Consider the following 19,283-nt stretch of genomic DNA (forward strand, 5'->3'; position numbering starts at 1 on the left):
CACCGTGCGAGTTTTACTTACAAGGACCAAAAAGCTTTTTGTAAATATTAGAGTTTGAATTATGAAATCGCTAGGCACCTAAAAAGCTGTCAAGGACCGCCCAAAAAAATGTTTATAATACTTACAAGATCTGGGATTGAAAAAAGTATATCCTCGATTATTTTTTTCAAAACGGCATCTCCTGTCACATGCCACTAGGATAGGAAAAATACCGGGTCTTCAGGAGCTGGAACGTTAAAAGGTCCAATATAAAATCCGCATCTTTAATTTAATTTCAGCTACCGTAAATAGAGCTTGTAAATCATTTGATTTCCGGAAACATCCCTCTAGGGAATAAAATCAACTTTAGGAATAGACTTTAACTTTAAGTGACGGCATTAAAACTCTCAAAAAAGGTAGATACAGTCATAACATAACATGACATCCGCATGCTGAGATTTAACAAAAAAATAGTATAATAGAAGAAATCACATTCATACATACATTGAATAACACTTATGTTCAAAAAAATGGATTCAAATCAAAGCAAGTGGCAGCAAATGTAGATACATAAACATAATCTAAATTAAATATTCAATAGGAAGAGTGCCATCAGAAGAGCACCAGCACACCAAAAGTTGCCAAGACAAGGTTGGCCCAGATTCCATAGCTGATGAGCTTGTGAGAAGAGGAGCCATCATGAGTGGATGATGGAGATGATGCTTTGCTATCTGCACTGTGTTCAGTTGGAGAATCAGCAGCAGGGGCAATATCAGGAGTTGGTGCAGGAGCAGGTGCAGGAGGTATATCAGTGCCAAAAATGGCCTCAGGGAGTAGCACCTTGTCAACTTGATATATTGCAACAGGATCTGTGGAATGAACAGCACTGCTCACCCTGGTCTTGGACCATCCTGAATTAATGTGCACTGTCCCGGAATCATCAGTGAAATTCAAAGTGTAATCTCCTCCGGCGAATGTGGGAGTAGAGCTGGTTTGGCTAAGGCTTGTGAACTCAGCCAGAGAATAGAAATGTGGCAAGGCATGGAAGAGGATCACTTGCTTTAGCTGGTTAGAGGTGAGGTTGGATAGGGTAGTTTTCTTTATAGCATTGAAGGCACTGTCCTTAGGAACAAAGATGGTAATTCCTTCTTCAGTGTTGTTGGCTTGGTTTTGGAAAGTGTCAATCACTTTAGTGGACTCAAGGTATCCAAGGAAGGTGTGAAACGGACCAGCAACACTGAGTAACTCAGTGAGGTTCACGAAGTCTGGTGCCGGGGCTGGTGCTGGAGTTGGGCTCAGAGAGGGAGGACTAGCAGTTTTGGCAAATGCTGAACTGAAAAGCAGCATAATGTTGCTAACAATGAAAATCATAGAAAACTCCATATCTTCCTTGGCTACTGGTTTATCCTACCTTGATATATCAATACTCTCCAAATTCCTGTATGAAAAGAGCTCCACAGTGGTTAGATCTTATCATAACAAAACCTACCAACCTGTGAAAAAGTTAAATAATGCGGGAATAAAAAATGAACTCCCAGTTCAAACTCAATCTCCAATAAATAAAAAATCATAAACCCCTCAATTTTTTTCCACCTAACCTTCTTTACATCTCACTAAAAAGTTGTCTACAGCTTACTAATAATAGACTAACATAATGGCTGGAACCAGATCTTAAAAAAGTTAACATAGAGGAGCAAAAGAAAAATAATAAGATATTCAACAGAATATGAAATGAATAAGGTAAGATCTAGGATTGCGAATTGAACCAAAGCAAGCAGAAGGAAATGCAGATCGAGTATGATATGAACACTATAACAATTTGATAGAAGCGGATAACACTTAAAATGTGCTACTTTTGCTTCACACTACCGAAAAATGTTAAATTCAGAACTCCAAGAAGACTAAATTTCCAAATGCTAAATTCGAGATCAGACACAGAAACCTAATGAAATGAATGTCGAAAGATTTTCTATTTTCTTTTCTGAAACTATCAATCATCACCCCCAACCAGTGCCAATGGAATGAATCCATGACTAGTTAATTTTCCCCACAAAGCTTCTAACTTGTTGACAAACACAAGCCAAATGTAGGTGAGTTAGACTTACACCAGTCAAGTACACAGTAACAGAATTCACATAATTTCATGAGCCCCATAATGAAAAGAGACAGATCTAGACTAGCTGATCCAAAATCACAAGCACCCATGAGACAAAAATGGCATTCAAACGTGAAAAGGCAAGAAAAGCTAAAAGTTTGCACCTAACCATAAAATGAGTGGCATTCAGAACAAAAGTAAATTAAAGGAAAGGAAAGATATTGAGATAGAAGAGCACACAGACCTGAATAAGAGGAATTCAGAGAGGAGAATGTGAAGGACGAGGAATGAGAATGGAAGGAGGGTATATAAAGATAGAATGGAGGGTACGTATACCAGCTGGAAGGGTATTACTATTGGCTACAGCTACAGCAAAGAGATGCTTCTAACTTGAGGGTGGTTCTTTGGTGAAGACATAATATACTTTAATGGGAAATGCTTCTCTGGAACACACTTTTTTTTCTCTCCTTGTATGGTGGCCTTTCCATATCCGCTTTAACTAAATTACTTCTTTAACCCATCATAGACCAACCTTGCACTCTACCCCACCATTTTCCATCTCCCCATTTTATCACATAGCTAACCGACATACATAAATGGTTTCTACTTCATTTCTAGTTTATTTATTTTCATCACCAAAAATGAAGCTGACGTTTAGCCATACCATACCAATGCTACTCTTCACATGCCCCAAAATCTACGATGGAAAACTATTTTTTAATTAAATTATCATTTTAATTCTTAAAATCGTGTAACATTAAAACGTTAAATAATTAATTTGATATTAAGTTATATTTTTTAAGATTCAATTTAATATTAAATTATACGATAATACATAATTGTTATATTTTTTACACATTTAATTTGTTTTTTTAAAAACTAAATTATTATCAATTTATATATATAGAAATCAAAATCATCATTTGCCTTGATATTAATTATTAAATGCACAGGACTACAATAAAAGATGTGGTGACTAGCATGAAATAAAATAAACTTGTTTTCTCTATAAAACAAAAAGTGCACGGAGCTTCCATAACTATGAAAAATAAAGGTGAGATCAAGTTTTTTTTATAATCTCTTTCTTGCATTTCTCTTTAACTCTTTAAGTCCTCAAACTATATTGTTTCACAATAATTAAAATTTTTTTGTCATCATGAAACACATGAATTAACGGGTGATGATTTATTTCAATTTAATCAAAAGTTTCGAATTCAAATTTTAAATATTTAATAGAATGATTTTATCATGTATAATAATCATATTCGACTCAACTAAAATTATTTCTTGTAAGGTATATGTGATGGAGAAAAAAAATTATGTTAAGTTTAACTAACTAAATTTTGTTCCATAATATTAAATTAAAACTAATGCTCATGGTTAAAGTTCATTACTCATAATTTCAATATACCATATGTATATAATTACGGACATTATGGATGTTGGGCAAAATCATATTAAATAATCTTTTGTAGGTTGTCAATTTAAGACTTGTAATAGGCTTAGTGCTCAAGATTTATTAAATTGATTGATTAGGCTTGTGTAACCATCAAGGCATATATAGGACCACGTTTTGATTTTCCAAGACACTAACCTATCTACAAAATCATCATTAGATGCAATTCTGACGGACTGTAGTAATGTTTTCTTAAAAAAAAAAAAAACGGTCTGTAATAATGTTAGAAAAAATTATGTATTCAAGTATAATCAGCAAATGCAACAAAAGTGGTTAGAAAACGGTAACTACCGATGGATAACGCGAGTACTACTAACCTAAAAAATAAGACATCGGTCATTTGTTGATTGACAAAGGTAAGAGACCAACATTAAGGTGTTAAAAACAAATTCAATCCAATAATTTGACTTATATAACAAGTCCAAATAGGTTGAGTTGGATAGGGATTTTCAACTTGTATAATCCAATCCATTTAACCAATTAATTTTTTAAATTACATTTAATACTTACCTTTTTTATGATTTACTAGTTTAATAACATGTTTTTTTAATTATATTTGATAATCAAATTCGGAAAAAAGTTAAGACAAATAAAATAATTTATTTATTTTTATTTTATTTTTTAAAAGAAATGATGGATCAACCTAACCCATAAAAAAAGACTTATTTTGTTTCAATTTCTTATTTTTTACATCTTTGCATCCTCATTATTTTAAATATTCTCAAATTACCCTTCTCTTTTCTCTTAAACCTTATTTCCTGCACATTCGACTTTATTCCCCATTATATCTCACCCTTCATTCCCTTCTTGTGTCTTCCTCCTTCTTGCACTTTTTTTTTTTATCAGATCTAATTTCCGGATTTGTTAATCTGTAATATAACTTTTTTTCTTTTATGAATTTGCTTATCCGGAATTATAGTAGCCCAATAAAATAGATTATTTTTTCCATTTTCACTCCTCATTGGTTGAAAAGTCCGGCCCACATACTTCAAATTACATTCAAAACTCAAGCAACCGGACTAGTAAAAAGATTATTGTGTCGCAAATTTAGATTGGCAAAAGTAATGAAGCTGAGAAGAGATATAAAAACTAAAAAAGTTGACAACTAGGGCACTTTTATTGGGAAAGTTACAAAAGAGTCCTCTTTGTCTCTGTCTCTTTTAGTCAATACCAAAAAAATATATTTTAGTACAAACATGAATTTAGTACCTAACATATATTATCTGAATTTCTCAAGTCAATACAATAGAAATAAAAAAATATTTGACTAAATAAATAAGAATTACTATTGCAGATGCAAATTGGGTATATTGCCATCTTCGTTCAAGCCCATTCCTTCCTAATATCAAAAGTATAGTTGATCTCCAAGTAGCATTTGTTGTCATCATCAAGAAACTGCAAAAAGAAAAAATATGATAGTATATGGTTGAATCATTAATTCATTATCATACAACAATAGAAGAAAATACAAATTTTATTCTATGCCATAGTATGCAGTGAAGCACCACTTCAAATTTTATTACTATGATGATATGCCATATATACTATTAAGAACAACACAAGAAGTTGGTGGCCAACAAACCTCGACTCCACTACAGACCGTAATCCATGTACAAGGAAACTAACACCAGAATATATTAAAGCCAGACAATATGGCACTTCTAATAAAGAAACATTACAAAAAATAAGGAAAGAATGAAAGAAATAAATGGAAAATTATGGAAGTGATAAACTGAATTGACAATACCATGATAGCGTGACTATTTAAGAGGAATATATATAATCCAATTATGAAACTGTGAGTGTGAGTGCATGTGTATATTTGTACAATCAAGTTCAATGTATTTAGAAGTAATATTACCTTTGATCTTGCAGAATATGATCCTCTTGCAAATAGCCCAGAGGGTGTGGTTTCTTCTGGCATCTCATGTGTGTAAGGCTCTGCCTGAGGGCTGAAAGTTCCAAGCATCTCTTTTGAGCTATCCACTGAAATTAGAATTGTTATAAGAATGCTTGAACAAGTTTATTTTGCATGTTACTAGTTTAATTTGAAATAGATTTGGCACAAAAAAAAACTTACCTTTGACACCAGTCTTCCAAACAGTATTGGTGTATTTCAAGCCAGACACAATATTATTGCTCACATGGAAGGTGAATTTCAAGCGGTAATGACAACCTTCTTTAAGAGTAAACCATAAACCCTTTGGATTCCCATTCTCAGGAATGGAAAGAACAATGTCATCTCTATCAGGAGAGATGATAGACAAACAAGTAATATTCACTTCAGGGTCCAGAATTTCTGGAAAGAAAAAGATTAACGTAATAATTGATACAGGTTTAGAAAAATAGAACATATATATAATAAACATACACAAAAGAAATCTTCCTATTATTATTCACAAAACAAAAATCCCAACTACTAGTTTTGAAGTTTTAATGGACTATAGTGAATATTATGATTCCTCAAACTGTTAATTACATGAACAGAAAATGCCAATTTTCATGGTTCCTCATGTTAATCTTCCCTGTAGTTGCATAAGTCAACAGTTACATTTATTATTATTGCTATTATTATTATTATTATTATTATTATTATTATTATTATTATTATTATTATTATTATTATTATTTAAGCCGTAATAACTAATAACATAGCCTTATATTAATTTTAGAAATAAAATATAATGTCAATTTGAATATTACAAGCTTTCATGCTTGCGCAATAGTCCGACCAACTTGAACAGAATAAGTCAAATGTCTAATGTGTTCTGATTCTTCTGAATACAATAAAAAAAAATGCTTGTAAGGGAAAAATTAATTAAGTGATATATAAACCTGCAACATTGTTCACATCCACACTTCCAAGTAGTTGTTCCTTCCATCTTCTTAAACTCTCATCATCCTATATTCAACCAAAAAAAGAAATGGAAAAGAGAATTAATCAATAAGGAATGAAGCATGAAACATGACATGACGATAAATTCCAGCAAATAAACAAACCTTATCTTTCTCAAGGTGCTCTTTAAGAGTGCACTGAGGACCCAATTGTAATTTGGATCCAACTTCATCCTCCTCATCTTCAGTTGCATGGATAGAGGACTCATTCACGTGCCTGCTCAAGGGCTCGCCTTCACTTTTATAATGTTCTTCATTTGCATGATCACTTTTCTCTCCGGTTTCTTTGTTTTCATCGAACCCCATCTTCTTGGAACTTGAAACAGCTCCAACAGGGAAGGTGGTTAACTCATCAACCGTCACAGGGAACAACAATAATATGACCAAAAAAATCCCAACAAACAAACAAATGGATATAATTAAGCAACCAAGACTACGTAAGGCAACAATGCAAAAATAATGTTTTGAAGGGATTAGTGAAACTGAAAAAAGCAATAATAGTTTGTGTCTCGCAAAACCCAACAACGATCAATAACCTGAAGCAAAAAAAGGCAAGGGATGGCAAAGGAAAAATGGCTTGTTTGTCTTGTTGATCAATATTTCGGGAAGAGAGATAAATTTATGGCTAATTTTCAGAAATGGTCATGTGGTGATCCGAAATCTCTGTAAATGTTACTGACATCATGACATGGTAATATATATATATATATATATATATATATATATATATATATATATATATATATATATATTGAGTTATAGACTCCATTGATAAGGAGACCAAAAATGGTGAATTTTCATTTCAATTTTGTAATTTTTAGGATTAAAAAATTATCTTACTATTTACTGACAAATAAGAATCACTTTGGAAATATAACCTTTTTAACTAAGATGATATTAATTATTGTTATCTATAGGTATATTTTGAGATTAGAAAATGTATGAATTGTTAATTTTTTTTAATTCTTCATTTTTATGTGAATAATTGAAATTTTAACATCATTTAAGTTTTGGTGAAGAAAGTGTTAAAAGTTGTTAATTTATCGTGATTGGTGAATAATTGGCTTAGAAAAACAAAGTAAAACCTAAAGAAGAAAAATTGAAGATATGAAATTGCTCTCTCAGCACATTTTAGGTGCCAAACACGATGAAGATGCTTAACGAACAACGAATGTTTAACGTCAGGAAGTCGAGAGAAGTTTGAAATGTGAAGGTCTGCTTAGCACACATCACACGCTAAGCGCGAGCTTACCGTCATACTCACTAAGCGTGACAACCGCACTTAATGTGAGGGTTGCACTAACCTGCATCTATAAAAGGAGAAGAGAGAAGAAGGAAAACATATAAAAAAATTCAAGAGAATACAATTTCTTACCAAAAGTTACAATAATCATAAATAAAAAATTATTAACATTACATCAAGAATAGCTCTAGTAGTCACAGTTCCCAACATTCTCATCTTCTGAAATAACTTATGCAATAATATTAGTTTTTTTCATCTTTTCCGTTATAATCAATTAATTTGCTTTTATGTCTGTTTTTCTCTCTTGTTTATTTTAATTTAAATTACTGTTTTCTTCACAACCTTTTAAACTAATTTATTTATTGCTTTAAAATTATATATTCACCTATTTAAGTACAAATAAAGTTCCTGTGAATTCGACATTTCAACTTTCGTTTTAACTTTAATACATGAGACAATTTTGTGCACTTGTCAATCGATCCAACAGATGTACATGAGTCAATGAGAAATATAGTAAAAAAAAATACTCTTAAAATATTTTTGTAAATCTTCTTTTTATCTAAATCACTTGTGTTGCTATTTATTGTATCCTAAGAGTATATTTTTATTCAAATAATAAAAATAAATATTAAGAGAAAAAACATGATCAAGCATTTTTTTTTATTTTCAAGTCTATTTTTCTTATATGAAAAATATAAATAAAAAAGAATATAAAAATAATAAATAAGAATTATAATACTAGGTAATTGTTAAAATTTGTTGTTTATTTTATTTATTGTTGGTATAATATTAATATGTAGTAATTTTCAAATGCATTTATTATCAAAATTAAAATTTATTTTAAATTTGTTGACATAGTATAATTTTTATAAAATATATATAGTTGTTAATTGTTTTGAATCATATCAATGATTAATGTGAAATTAAAGTTTTGATCTGATGCAAAAATATTGAAATCAAGGCTATATAACTGGATTAGATTAACAATTATTGTGAGTTAAAATTTTGATTTGACGACTCTCAAGGTTCAAGTGAAGTTTACTTATGTATGTATATAGAATTATAGATAGATGAACCAAATAGGTAGTGTAATAGGGAAATTTTGACAAGGTGAGAGGAAAAAGAGATATTTTGAGAATATAAAAAAAAAAGAGTGGAGAGTGTGAAGAGCAAAAAGATGGTGTCAATATCATGGGCATTTCCACGCAAGATAGCAGACAGCCCACTAAACTGCATCCAAAATTTATCAAAGGGTACCTAAAATACTTGTATCACGGATTCTCATATACTCTATCATAAAAAGTATTGATGATAATTTCATTAAAATGATTTACTTGTGGAGCATAAAAGTAAAAGGTTACTTACGAGCCTTATTTTGCTAAAAAAACAAACATTGATTTTATGTTTGTTTTGTTTCATTTTTTGTTACTCTCGGATTGCAGAAATGCACAGTCATGATGTCAGCAACATATTAAGAAAGATGGGATTGTTGCCTAGTGTTTTGACTAAGACATTATTTGCACCTTTTCATACCTCGGACAAACACATTTTGCAAGAAACTTTTTTTTTTCAGGTGTCTGTTGCCAGATTTACAGCTACCAGATGTTATGTGTGTGGTTGTTAGGTAAATAATTCCAACGTGAATGGTGATGTGATACACAAATTGTTATTCTTAGGCCTCATCATTCTATTTTGGAGTTGGAGGCAAACAAATCCTCTGCAGTAGGATCGACAATTCTGTGTTGTGGGTTACGATTTTTATGCTTAAGATCTCGAATTTAGGACATAAATGTAAATAAAAAGTTTCAATTTAATAAAGTTCGGATAGTTCTCATTTTTATATGTTGATTGTTTGGTTTTATGGAATTGAAGAAACAAATGAAGATAAATGAGAATGGGGAGCAGAGAGACACACTCTATTCCCGTCATCACAATCGTATAGCTAGTTTGACATTTATTTATTGTTGAGAATAAATAGTAGTGTGTGACAAAACTTTTCCCGTTGGCAATTAGCACACACAACATTTCAATGGTGGCATGATTATTCATCTATTTTGATTTTGCCATTATAGTCTCATTCTCATAATCACATCAGCATCAAAAAGAGAAAGCAGCCACAAAACGACTACTACGTGGTCGGTGTGATCTGATGGGCCCATATATGAATCTCCTTGCAGGGCCCACTTTGATCCAATGGACCACAAGCTGACCAAGGCCCAGATAGATAGTTATGGTGCCAGCTACCGTACGGTCTCTTCTTCATTAATTTATTTGTTTGTTTGGGATCGATGAAAGATTTCATTCCACTGCAAACCCAAAAATAAAAATATAAAATTATTGCTAACCAATAAATTTACAGTTTACACTTTACAGCGATGCTAGAATATTTACAATTTATATATATATATATATATATATCATAATTATTTATAATAAATATCCGGTAAGTCGTAGTTATTTTCAGATTGAAAACCTAGAATCGTGATTTGAATTAAAGATAAGTTTTTATTCAAATTATGACTATAATTTAAGACTTCCCAAACTCGAAAGCTAACATGCATGTTATTGTTATTTACGTTTATTTATATCTATTTGTATTGTTTCTGGTTGTGTATATATAACATACTTATAACTATTTAGCAGTGAGTGTGTATGTAAGTGCTACGAAACTCATACAAAATAATGTACTTGTATAAAACTTTGTCATATCAGCATCAATAAGGATTAATACACTGTGAATTTGGGACATTCATTGAATACGAAGGTGGATTTTCGAGCTTCTCATGTCTGTCTCGTAATATTTCTGCATGTATATCCAAAAATTTGACGGTTCATCACCGTTTCTTTTCTTCTCAGCTGTTGAGTAAAGACTTATTCAACCGCTCGTATTTCAACCAGATAAAAAATGTGCAGTAGACAAGTAGGCATAACAAGATGCAGACCAGGAATAATTTTGGTTTATTCTGTTTCTGTCCCCCAAAAAGTAGAGCAGGTTTGGAGTCAGGTTTGTAAGTATAGGTTTGAGTTAAAAAAGCAATTCAAGTTTTATTTTTTAAAAAATTAGTTTTTGAACAAAATTTTCATGGTATAAACATATTTTGAGAGTAACTAAACAAGTCACCAAAATGAGCTTATTGTGAGTTTGGAGTTCTGCACTGACAAACCAAACATAGCCTAAAAGAGATAAAATGTTTAAATCTAATTTTGTTCATGTCTAATTTTGTTGTTTGAGGAAATGTGTAAAAAATTCATCTCATGCAAATTTTTTAAAGGGTTAAATATCGTTTCAATTCTTTTTCTTTTTACAAAAGTTTAGGTGAGGCGAGTAAGAGAGTTTTCGGGATTAGAACAGATTTCAGGGTTCAAACTACAATATTAATTCTTGAAAGTAATTTTTTTTAAAAAAAAAATCTCTAAAACTAAAATATGCACGTCAATTACTTTAATATAAAATTCAAAATTTAAGTTTTGTTTTGTAATTTTTATCTTGTTCAAAAAATAAACATTTAAGTCTACGCATTATTATATTTCCACTACATATATGTGACAATTAGATATAAAATCATTTTATATGAAGTTGTGAATGTCATACATTAGAAAGAAAAAAAATCAGTAATCAAGTGAGTAATACTTTATAATTGCATGTCTATTTTAGTTTAGATATAGAAAAGAAGACATAACACGAGATAGTGATTTAATTTATTCATAAAAATAACAAAATAATATTAGAAAAAAATATTGCATGATTATAAATATATATATATATATATATATATATATATATATATATATATATATTATTTTAAACCTCTCAATTTTGAATACAAGGTCATCACTCCATTGACTTAGGCTAAGGATCGACCCTAACATAATGAAATTGGATCCTCTCTTGCCCCTATTGTCTCTCCAGCACAAAAAATAAAATTAGAAGCGCACAAAGAATGAAGAGAGGAAAAAAAATGAAAAAAAGTACATAGAAAATAGAGAAATAGAAAGACGAGATGGAACGAGAGAGGATTGCCGGGAGAAGATACACATAATAACCTAATACTCCCATCTTACATACGTAAATTTAATTTTCATAGCTAATAATGATTATGCTAGAGAAAATATTTTAATTAACTTCTATTTGTTTTTATTGATTAAAAATATTATTTAATTGATTGGTAAATAAATTTTTTAATATTTTTTTAGTAATTTTTAGCGTTTATTGAGCTATCACTTGAAATAGTATTTTTTAAACACTAGTAAAAAATAGTTTCTTAGTTGTAACTTTCACCTATATTTATTATGTACGATCATATTCATAGACTGGTGAAATCAAAAGCGTCATAATATTCGTACCAAAAAACTATTTTTGCTCTTGCTCTCGAACATCCCCAAGAGGTCAAACCCGAAAGACATGGACGAAATAAACTCAAACGCGTTGAAGAACTTGGGCACCTTGGAATTGTTTTCTTTCATCGTAACCGTAAGGGCCTCTTGTTTCTCCAACTAGCACAAGGCTGACACGAAAAACGAAGAAAAGCCCTTCCAGAACCACGACACGCAAGTTATGGCAAAAATCGCGATTCTCCTGGCGGGATCCTCCGCCACCACAACCAAAACTGCTATCGCCGGAGATCTTGTCTCTTCGACATCACCACGGGTAGAGGGGGAGGGAGGAAGGAGGGGGGAGGGAAGAATAGTGACCGTAGGAGCGACCTCTCAATTCGGTTGTCATCATCAAATCTGGTCCATTCAATTTTTTTATTATTAAATTGGATGGACTCAAATGACTGCTACCTTTTTTTGTAAACTTACATAGGGTAGGGTGCGAAAGAAGTTTCACTTTCGCACCCTAGAATTCACCTCCAATCAAATCTTTCTATACATGATTTGTACTATTTTGGTAACCATTTTTTCTGTCATTAATCTTTCTTAGTAAATTTTTAAAGATATTTATTCATGTTATCATCTTGTCACCCTTATAATAATTGTTATCAATCGAATAGGCATTTGGCCTAGTCGTATGTCCAAAAATATCTTTAGTAAAACCTTTAGTACATTGAAGTATACTCTCTAGAAGTGTTAGGTATTCAATCATATTGAATATTCGGACACTATTGTTCTCATATTCTTCAAAGATTGTTATGTTCATGCTAGTACCAGGTGTACGATAATGTACGAGTATTTGGCATGACTGAATACCAAACACTCTCACCTCACTTATGATTGCTTATTTAAAGGTAAGACTATCTAAATTAGCTAATAAACAAGCATTAGTGGAGAATTCAACTCCCTAATGATAATTAGAGATACGTTAGCTAAAAAGGTCATCTTGAGAAATGGTACATAGGTTCAAGCTCCACTAAAGTGTGTATAAATAATTACGCAAATATTAAGGTAAAATTACTATTCATTCTTATTTATAATCCATATTTATTGCTATCGATCAAGATTTTACTTGAGCGTTAAAGTGTCTGTTGTAGGTATTCTATCCTTTGGATTGTCGAACATTATTTGAAGAAGAAAGGAGATCATCCAGGAGACTTACACAAGAAGAAAATTACCTATCTACCCAACGTAGGTACACTTATAATTTGAGTATCCTGCCGTTAAATTTCTCAAAGATGAATTTGAGTTGTACATAAGAAATGTACTACAGTATTATTTACTGTTAAATTAGCTAAAAGAACCGTTTGTTTTTTGTTTTAAGCACATTGCAGTTTTTATTATTTTACCAGTAAATCATGATTGAATAACCATGCATTGAATTTGGTAAATCCCCCTGTAAATCCGACTGCACAAAGCACAGAATGTTAGAACCAAAAGAATGACGATCTCAATGAAAAATCGTGCTCCATTGTTCAGCCTCCCAGTAGAGGAGATCTGAAATAACCATTATAAAATAATAATATAACCTCATCTCTAAGCCTTTGTCACCATTATTGCCAAACAAGCTTATTAACATTCAGTGAAGGATGCGTCAAATCCCAAGATTCTTGAAGTGTCCCCACCTCTCCGTTTCTTTGATCAACTTGAGGCCTTTACCTCTATATAAACCACTCTTAATGCTCATTTCCTTTCATCTAAAGCTTTTAGTTTTCTATATCACTCTCAACTCTGCTTCTTTTCAATCAGTTACATTTTCTTTGGTATTCCAATGGCCACTGTTGAGGTAACTCTACTAAAATACTTGCTACTCTACTCTAACTCACATGGTTGCTCAGTTCAGAACCCGCAAATAAATTCCCTTATGTTAATTTTAATTTGGAATCAATTTCTTTTATTTTCAGTTTGATCTCAACCATATCCTTGCTTCGTTTTTTTTTTAATTTTTTTTATCATCATACCCTTGCTTCTCTGTTATCTTAGACAGGAAGTTATTCATTTCTTTAGCTTCAATACTCCAACTGTCATTTTTTTTCCTGAAATTCTTGTCACCTAATTAATTAAATTCAGTAAAATGACAGCAGGCACTTGGCATCTTATCAATATATATATAGCTTTGTCAAAAAGAGTTCGTATACTTGTTTTCCTCAGAAAATTGTATAGAAAAGTACAAAGTAGCTGAATGCAAATTTCAATTAGTTTGTCATCAGACACAGAAGCCACACGAATTATATGCCTTTTCCATCAGTCATATTTGTTCGAGTATTAAAAGACGTATTAAATCTATATTAATCTGACAGCTTTGAAATTTTATCCTTATATAATATATATTGCTACAACTATGAGAAGTGATACATTAACCAATAGTTACAAAGTAAAGAAGAGTAAGAAGTGTTTAAATTAAACCGCATGTCCACCACCTTATTAAGTTTTTATCTCAGCAGAGTTCTAGTTGGAATTCTAATAAACAAAATATGAATTTTCATCCGAATATGTCTTTGTCTGTTGGAATACGAAATTGTAGGTTGTGTCAGCAAAGGTTTCCCTCCCAGAGGACACAAAAGAGGCATCATTGAAGGCTGATGAGAAGAAGAACACAGAAGAAGTTGTTGAGACTCCAACACCAACACCAGAAAATGTCGTCACTGAGCAAACAAAGGAGGAAAGTACTGAGGCCCCACAACCTGCAGCTTCAGAAGACAAGCCCTCGGTTGAAGTTGTGTCTGGAACTGTCACAGAAGAGCCAACAGTTGAGAAGACAGAAGAGGAAACTTTGAAGCAAGAAGCTCCTGAGGAAACAAAAGAAAATGATGATCCTACTGAGGTTAAGACACCAGAAGCTGCAGAAGCAGTGACAGAAACACAGAAAGAAACTGAGGCTGAAGCTAAGGAAGAGGCTAACACAGAAGCCCCGGCAGAGAAAAGCGAGGAGGAGAAAGAAGGGCCAGCTGAAAAGAAAGATGAGGAAGTGATTGCAGAAGCAGAAGCAGAAGCTGAGAAGAGCGAGGAGGTCACAGTCACAGACACAGAGGCTCCAACTGAGAAGACTGAGTAAAGAAAGTGAAGAGGGGAAATGTGCAGTTTATGTGACTGTTTTAGTTGCATCATGCCATAATGTCTTGTTGCTCCATGTTTTTTCTTTTCTTTGTTTAGTGATCTAATAAAATGTCTAGCTAGGAATGAGTGATGACCCACTTAAGTTTACGAATGCCAACCATCAGTACAAGGACCACATGGCATGTACTCTTTCGATCTGTTTATGTACTGTGAGCTCTGATCCAATGAATAGAAGTATATTATGGTCCTTATTGTGTGATTCTGCATGTAGGGTAACTTTCTTTGTTCAAATAAATATGTAGATTATTTATATGATTTGTTCACGTCCCTTAGTAACTTTGTGTTCCATATAGATATATGAATCAGGTTAAGAAGATACATCCAATAGTAATGAGGTGCATCTAATACTGGTTTGCGAGTTTTACCATAAAACTGGATATAGATCTGTTGTACTGGCGCTTTAAATTACTTTCCAGTCAATTTCTCTTTCATAGTAGTAATGGAATGCATAAATGCGAGATTAAAAGTAGAGGTAACAACTACTACTTAGCGACTGCCACTTAGGGATAAGAATAAATCAGGCTGCAAAGTCCAAATAGATCTCCATCAATTATTATGACATGAGGGAAACATATGTACCTTCACACGGCATTCAATGTAAGATCAAGACATGTAAGTCCTTCTCACATATATATGCTTAATTTATTTTTATCTAATATGAATCCGTCTAATAATGAAGAGTTTGAATAATTCACATAATATGTTAGAGATTTAAATTTTATTGTTATCATTGTACGCTTAAATAAATAGTAAAAATAGTATGAGGCTTCTTCACTCTAACTTACTACTCAAACACATTTAGTATTAACTTATTTAAAAGCATGTTTGTAACCTTAGAGCAAAATTTGAATATTGGATATGTTCTTCCCCATATATATGAACATGCAATTTGAGCCAGTTGTCTGTCTCTGTCATACAAAAGCTGAAGCGGATAGAGTTGAGTTGAGTTGAGTGCTGTGCTGTGTTGTGTGCGTCTTTAATCTATATAGAATTTGGCTTTGTGAGAGAAAAATGGTATCGTTGTTTTGGAACTCAGCAATGATAAGAGGAAGAGATGAAGTGTATGCGGCAGCAATGCCTCTAAGGGCTACAAAGAGACCACCCCAGTTGCTTATGTCTGCTGCTTACTCCCTCAATTTCTGGGATTTCCAGCATTTCATGGTCATCATCAAACCCTCTTCACCTTCTCAGGTAAATTTCTATGGATCCTCTCTTATATTTATTTGTACTTACTAGTACTTGTAATTGAATTACCCCTTCAATTCATGGATAAGTTCAATATAGTTCTTGGTCTGTGTAAAGTCTCACTTTCCTCAAAATTCAATTCAACCAATCTTTTGTAATTTGTGTAATTAAATTTACTGCTTATTAGGAATAGTAAAGTTGGACTTTTTTTGTTTCTGTAATTTCATATGACTTATGACTGCGACTTAGTTCTTCTTATGTTTCCCTGTCTATTTTCAAGGTTGAGTTCTAACCTAATCACAATGACAATGTTTTTTTCAGGTTCTGGGTTTTGATTTTCAACCAAAAGATCCTGAAGATATATATGTGGCACTAGCGGCTCTAAATGGTAGAGCAGTGCCGGGTGAGATCAATTACCGAGATTACTAGTCTCGCGTTTCCAGAAAGTTAACTTCTTCTGAATGTATTAATTACCGAGATTGTGCATGCATGATCAAGTGTAAACTGCTATCGTATACAAAATCTTGAAATAAAAGCTACTGAATATTTGTTTACCACAGGCAGTATAATAATGTTGTTGTCGTCTTTCACATGCCACAAATACATACAGCCTTATACCCTTAAAACATATAAACATGGACACACAACCTCACAAGAAGCATTCATGCTTTTATTGGTTGTTGCTCTTCAGAATAGGTGACACATACTTGCTCCAACTTACATTTGACTTTGATATAATGTTATATGTCTTCTCGTTTCATGCTAAATGCTAATACAAAAACATGGTTTATATGTTTACACACTGTATGGAAATAGCAATTATGCCATTGCCTGTCAATGATGTTATACAAGATTGTGATTGCAGATGGACATAAACTATATCACAAATCGCAATGTGAATGTCTTTATGTTCTCTGTGGATGTTGCAATAATTTGCTTCATCATATGAGCTTTTTTGTTATTTGTGTAGTTTCCTTCTAGGCCTCTGTTATCATCAGTGGAAGTATGTGATGCAGTCTGTTCTCATGATATGGAAGAAGAAAAAAATTTCTGTGCTGCAATATTGGATGAGTGGGAGCTTCAGCATCATGAATTTGATTCTTGGGGCATTTAGTTCTTCTGACATGACATTATAAAGTCAACCTTTTGAGACAACAAGTTTGACCATTTTGGACTGATTTATTTGTGCAGCTTTTGAATTTTCCGATTGAATTTTCTTTCCATAAATGTTTTTACTTTTACCTTAATCAAATCACGACCTCTGTTTATATTCCTAGGGACTGTTCTGCCAAGAAACAAATGTTGGCTTGTTGGATATTCAAAGGCAGAGGCGGATGCTGTGGAAATAGCAAGGGAATTCAACAAAGAATGGGAAACAAATTTGAGGATTGGCCTTCATGATTGTCATGATTATACCAATAGTAAGAATTTATTTCAGACCTTATGTTGCATATTAAAGAATTAGTAGCTTCCCTATATGTTTGTGTATGTTACTACTTTAGTACTTGATCGAATACATAATTGGAACATCATGAATTATTGATATCTAGGATAATGATTCAATCTGCTCTAATGTGTCGTTGCACTGAAATTGTGTTAATCGCATAGGGGAACTTAGATTTAGAAATTCTATCATATAAGTATATATGGCTTCAGTATTCTTTACTATATTGGTTTCGTTTTATTTTACCATGAAGTTTGAATTTTTCTGGTTAATTCAAAGCTTTGGTTTGGCAACTCACTGGTGAAAAAGATGTGCTGAAACGTCTGAGAAACATTGGTAGTTAGAGGGAATCCATTGTCGTTATTGAATTACTTTATATTGTATCATGCTTTCGGCATTTTTTGAGCACCTTCATTGCTTCACTTGGATGGGAACTGGAACTGGCTAAACATCGCCTTCATGGGGCTCTGAAGAAATCAATCAATCTCATTACGAGAAAAAACTTGTGCTATTTACTTTACCCTTCTGTAACGTTCTTTTCTTTACTTGTATTGTATAGCCTCTGAATGTCTATTTGTTCTTGTATACTACGTAGCTATATATGAATAGCTGATTAATAGAATGTTTGAGATCTCTGAGTAAATATTAATAATCGGCAAAACAATGTGCTGTTCGTATCTTGAATCATGTTAAATACTATAGGGAGTTTATTTGAACTTATGTAAAATAATTTACAACTCATGCTCTTTTTAGCTTATTCAATGAACTCATAGGTGCAATTTATCAATAAGTTTTTTGTTCAAGTTTATTCCAATAAGTTTCAAGAGTAAATTTATAGTATAAATCTTCACGTGATAAGATTTTATTGAAAAAACGCTTAGTCAAACTATTTATGCAAATGTATAGGTAACATGATAGGTGAAGGAATATACTCTACTTCTACTGCTATCATTCTATTACTAAAAGAGGTAAAAATAGCATTTCTGATTCTTCCTTCTTCACTCAATGGAATTACCGGGGTATAATACAAGCAGAGCACCTGCAATTGCTAACAGAATTCTAACAATAACATTCTAGAATCTACCTAAGATATTTATTCTAACAACCAAAAGGGTCTATTTGTAAACATCATAATCGTTTCATTTCTTTTCTTAGCTACTGAAATGATCCTCTTGGGCCTAATATATGAGATGGACCGTAACATAATATGCAAACGCTTAGTTCAGATTTGTATTGTGTCACCGATAAAGTATTGATGGGTAACTTATGTTGATAAAAATGGCAGAGTTATAGAGACCGTTGAGACAAAAGTGAGAAATGGATTTTGAAATTGGTTTAATTACTTTTCTTGGTCAATTTCTTTCTTTCAATTTGGCCCTTTATTATTAAAAGATTCAATTATGTCATGTGATTTTTTAAAATGATTCAATTAGATTTTTTGGAATAAATCATTATGATATTGATGCATCATATATTCAATATATATATATATATT

The 19,283-nt window shown here is 32.1% G+C and overlaps 4 protein-coding genes across 4 annotated transcripts; 2 read left to right on the top strand and 2 right to left on the bottom strand.

Moving 5' to 3' along the window:
• Nucleotides 1–408: 408 nt before the first annotated feature.
• On the bottom strand, nt 409–2,535 carry LOC114385171 (fasciclin-like arabinogalactan protein 7). Its single transcript, XM_028345174.1, has 2 exons — nt 2,319–2,535; nt 409–1,417 (listed from the first exon to the last, which is right to left on the bottom strand). Exon 2 carries the CDS (start codon nt 1,360–1,362, stop codon nt 592–594), a length of 771 nt encoding a protein of 256 aa, XP_028200975.1. The 5' UTR covers nt 1,363–1,417; nt 2,319–2,535; the 3' UTR covers nt 409–591.
• A 2,154-nt stretch (nt 2,536–4,689) lies between these two features.
• Nucleotides 4,690–6,942, bottom strand: LOC114383408 (rho GDP-dissociation inhibitor 1-like). The gene is made up of 5 exons (XM_028343081.1): nt 6,531–6,942; nt 6,366–6,432; nt 5,611–5,829; nt 5,392–5,516; nt 4,690–4,925 (listed from the first exon to the last, which is right to left on the bottom strand). The coding sequence occupies exons 1-5, from the start codon at nt 6,729–6,731 to the stop codon at nt 4,854–4,856; spliced, it is 684 nt and encodes a 227-aa protein (XP_028198882.1). The 5' UTR covers nt 6,732–6,942; the 3' UTR covers nt 4,690–4,853.
• Nucleotides 6,943–13,740: 6,798 nt separating this feature from the next.
• LOC114384289 (putative uncharacterized protein DDB_G0290521) lies at nt 13,741–15,409 on the top strand. Its single transcript, XM_028343950.1, has 2 exons — nt 13,741–13,828; nt 14,567–15,409. The coding sequence occupies exons 1-2, from the start codon at nt 13,814–13,816 to the stop codon at nt 15,095–15,097; spliced, it is 546 nt and encodes a 181-aa protein (XP_028199751.1). The 5' UTR covers nt 13,741–13,813; the 3' UTR covers nt 15,098–15,409.
• A 522-nt stretch (nt 15,410–15,931) lies between these two features.
• On the top strand, nt 15,932–18,449 carry LOC114384633. Its single transcript, XM_028344341.1, has 2 exons — nt 15,932–16,350; nt 16,666–18,449. Exons 1-2 carry the CDS (start codon nt 16,171–16,173, stop codon nt 16,771–16,773), a joined length of 288 nt encoding a protein of 95 aa, XP_028200142.1. The 5' UTR covers nt 15,932–16,170; the 3' UTR covers nt 16,774–18,449.
• Nucleotides 18,450–19,283: the final 834 nt, after the last annotated feature.

Source organism: Glycine soja, chromosome 14 (assembly GCF_004193775.1).
Source record: "Glycine soja cultivar W05 chromosome 14, ASM419377v2, whole genome shotgun sequence".
NCBI classification, from domain to species: domain Eukaryota; kingdom Viridiplantae; phylum Streptophyta; class Magnoliopsida; order Fabales; family Fabaceae; genus Glycine; species Glycine soja.

Bases quoted from the DNA above. Each gene is read 5' to 3' on its own strand.
- LOC114383408 (XM_028343081.1), bottom strand. From the start codon at position 6,731: ATGGGGTTCGATGAAAACAAAGAAACCGGAGAGAAAAGTGATCATGCA. The intron at 6,433-6,530 runs GTTTGTTTATTT...GGTTGAATATAG, and splicing joins AGCACCTTGAGAAAGATAAG to GATGATGAGAGTTTAAGAAG. The intron at 4,926-5,391 runs GTAATATTACTT...TTCTTTTTGCAG, and splicing joins CATATTCTGCAAGATCAAAG to TTTCTTGATGATGACAACAA.
- LOC114385171 (XM_028345174.1), bottom strand. From the start codon at position 1,362: ATGGAGTTTTCTATGATTTTCATTGTTAGCAACATTATGCTGCTTTTC.
- LOC114384633 (XM_028344341.1), top strand. From the start codon at position 16,171: ATGGTATCGTTGTTTTGGAACTCAGCAATGATAAGAGGAAGAGATGAA. The intron at 16,351-16,665 runs GTAAATTTCTAT...TGTTTTTTTCAG, and splicing joins AACCCTCTTCACCTTCTCAG to GTTCTGGGTTTTGATTTTCA.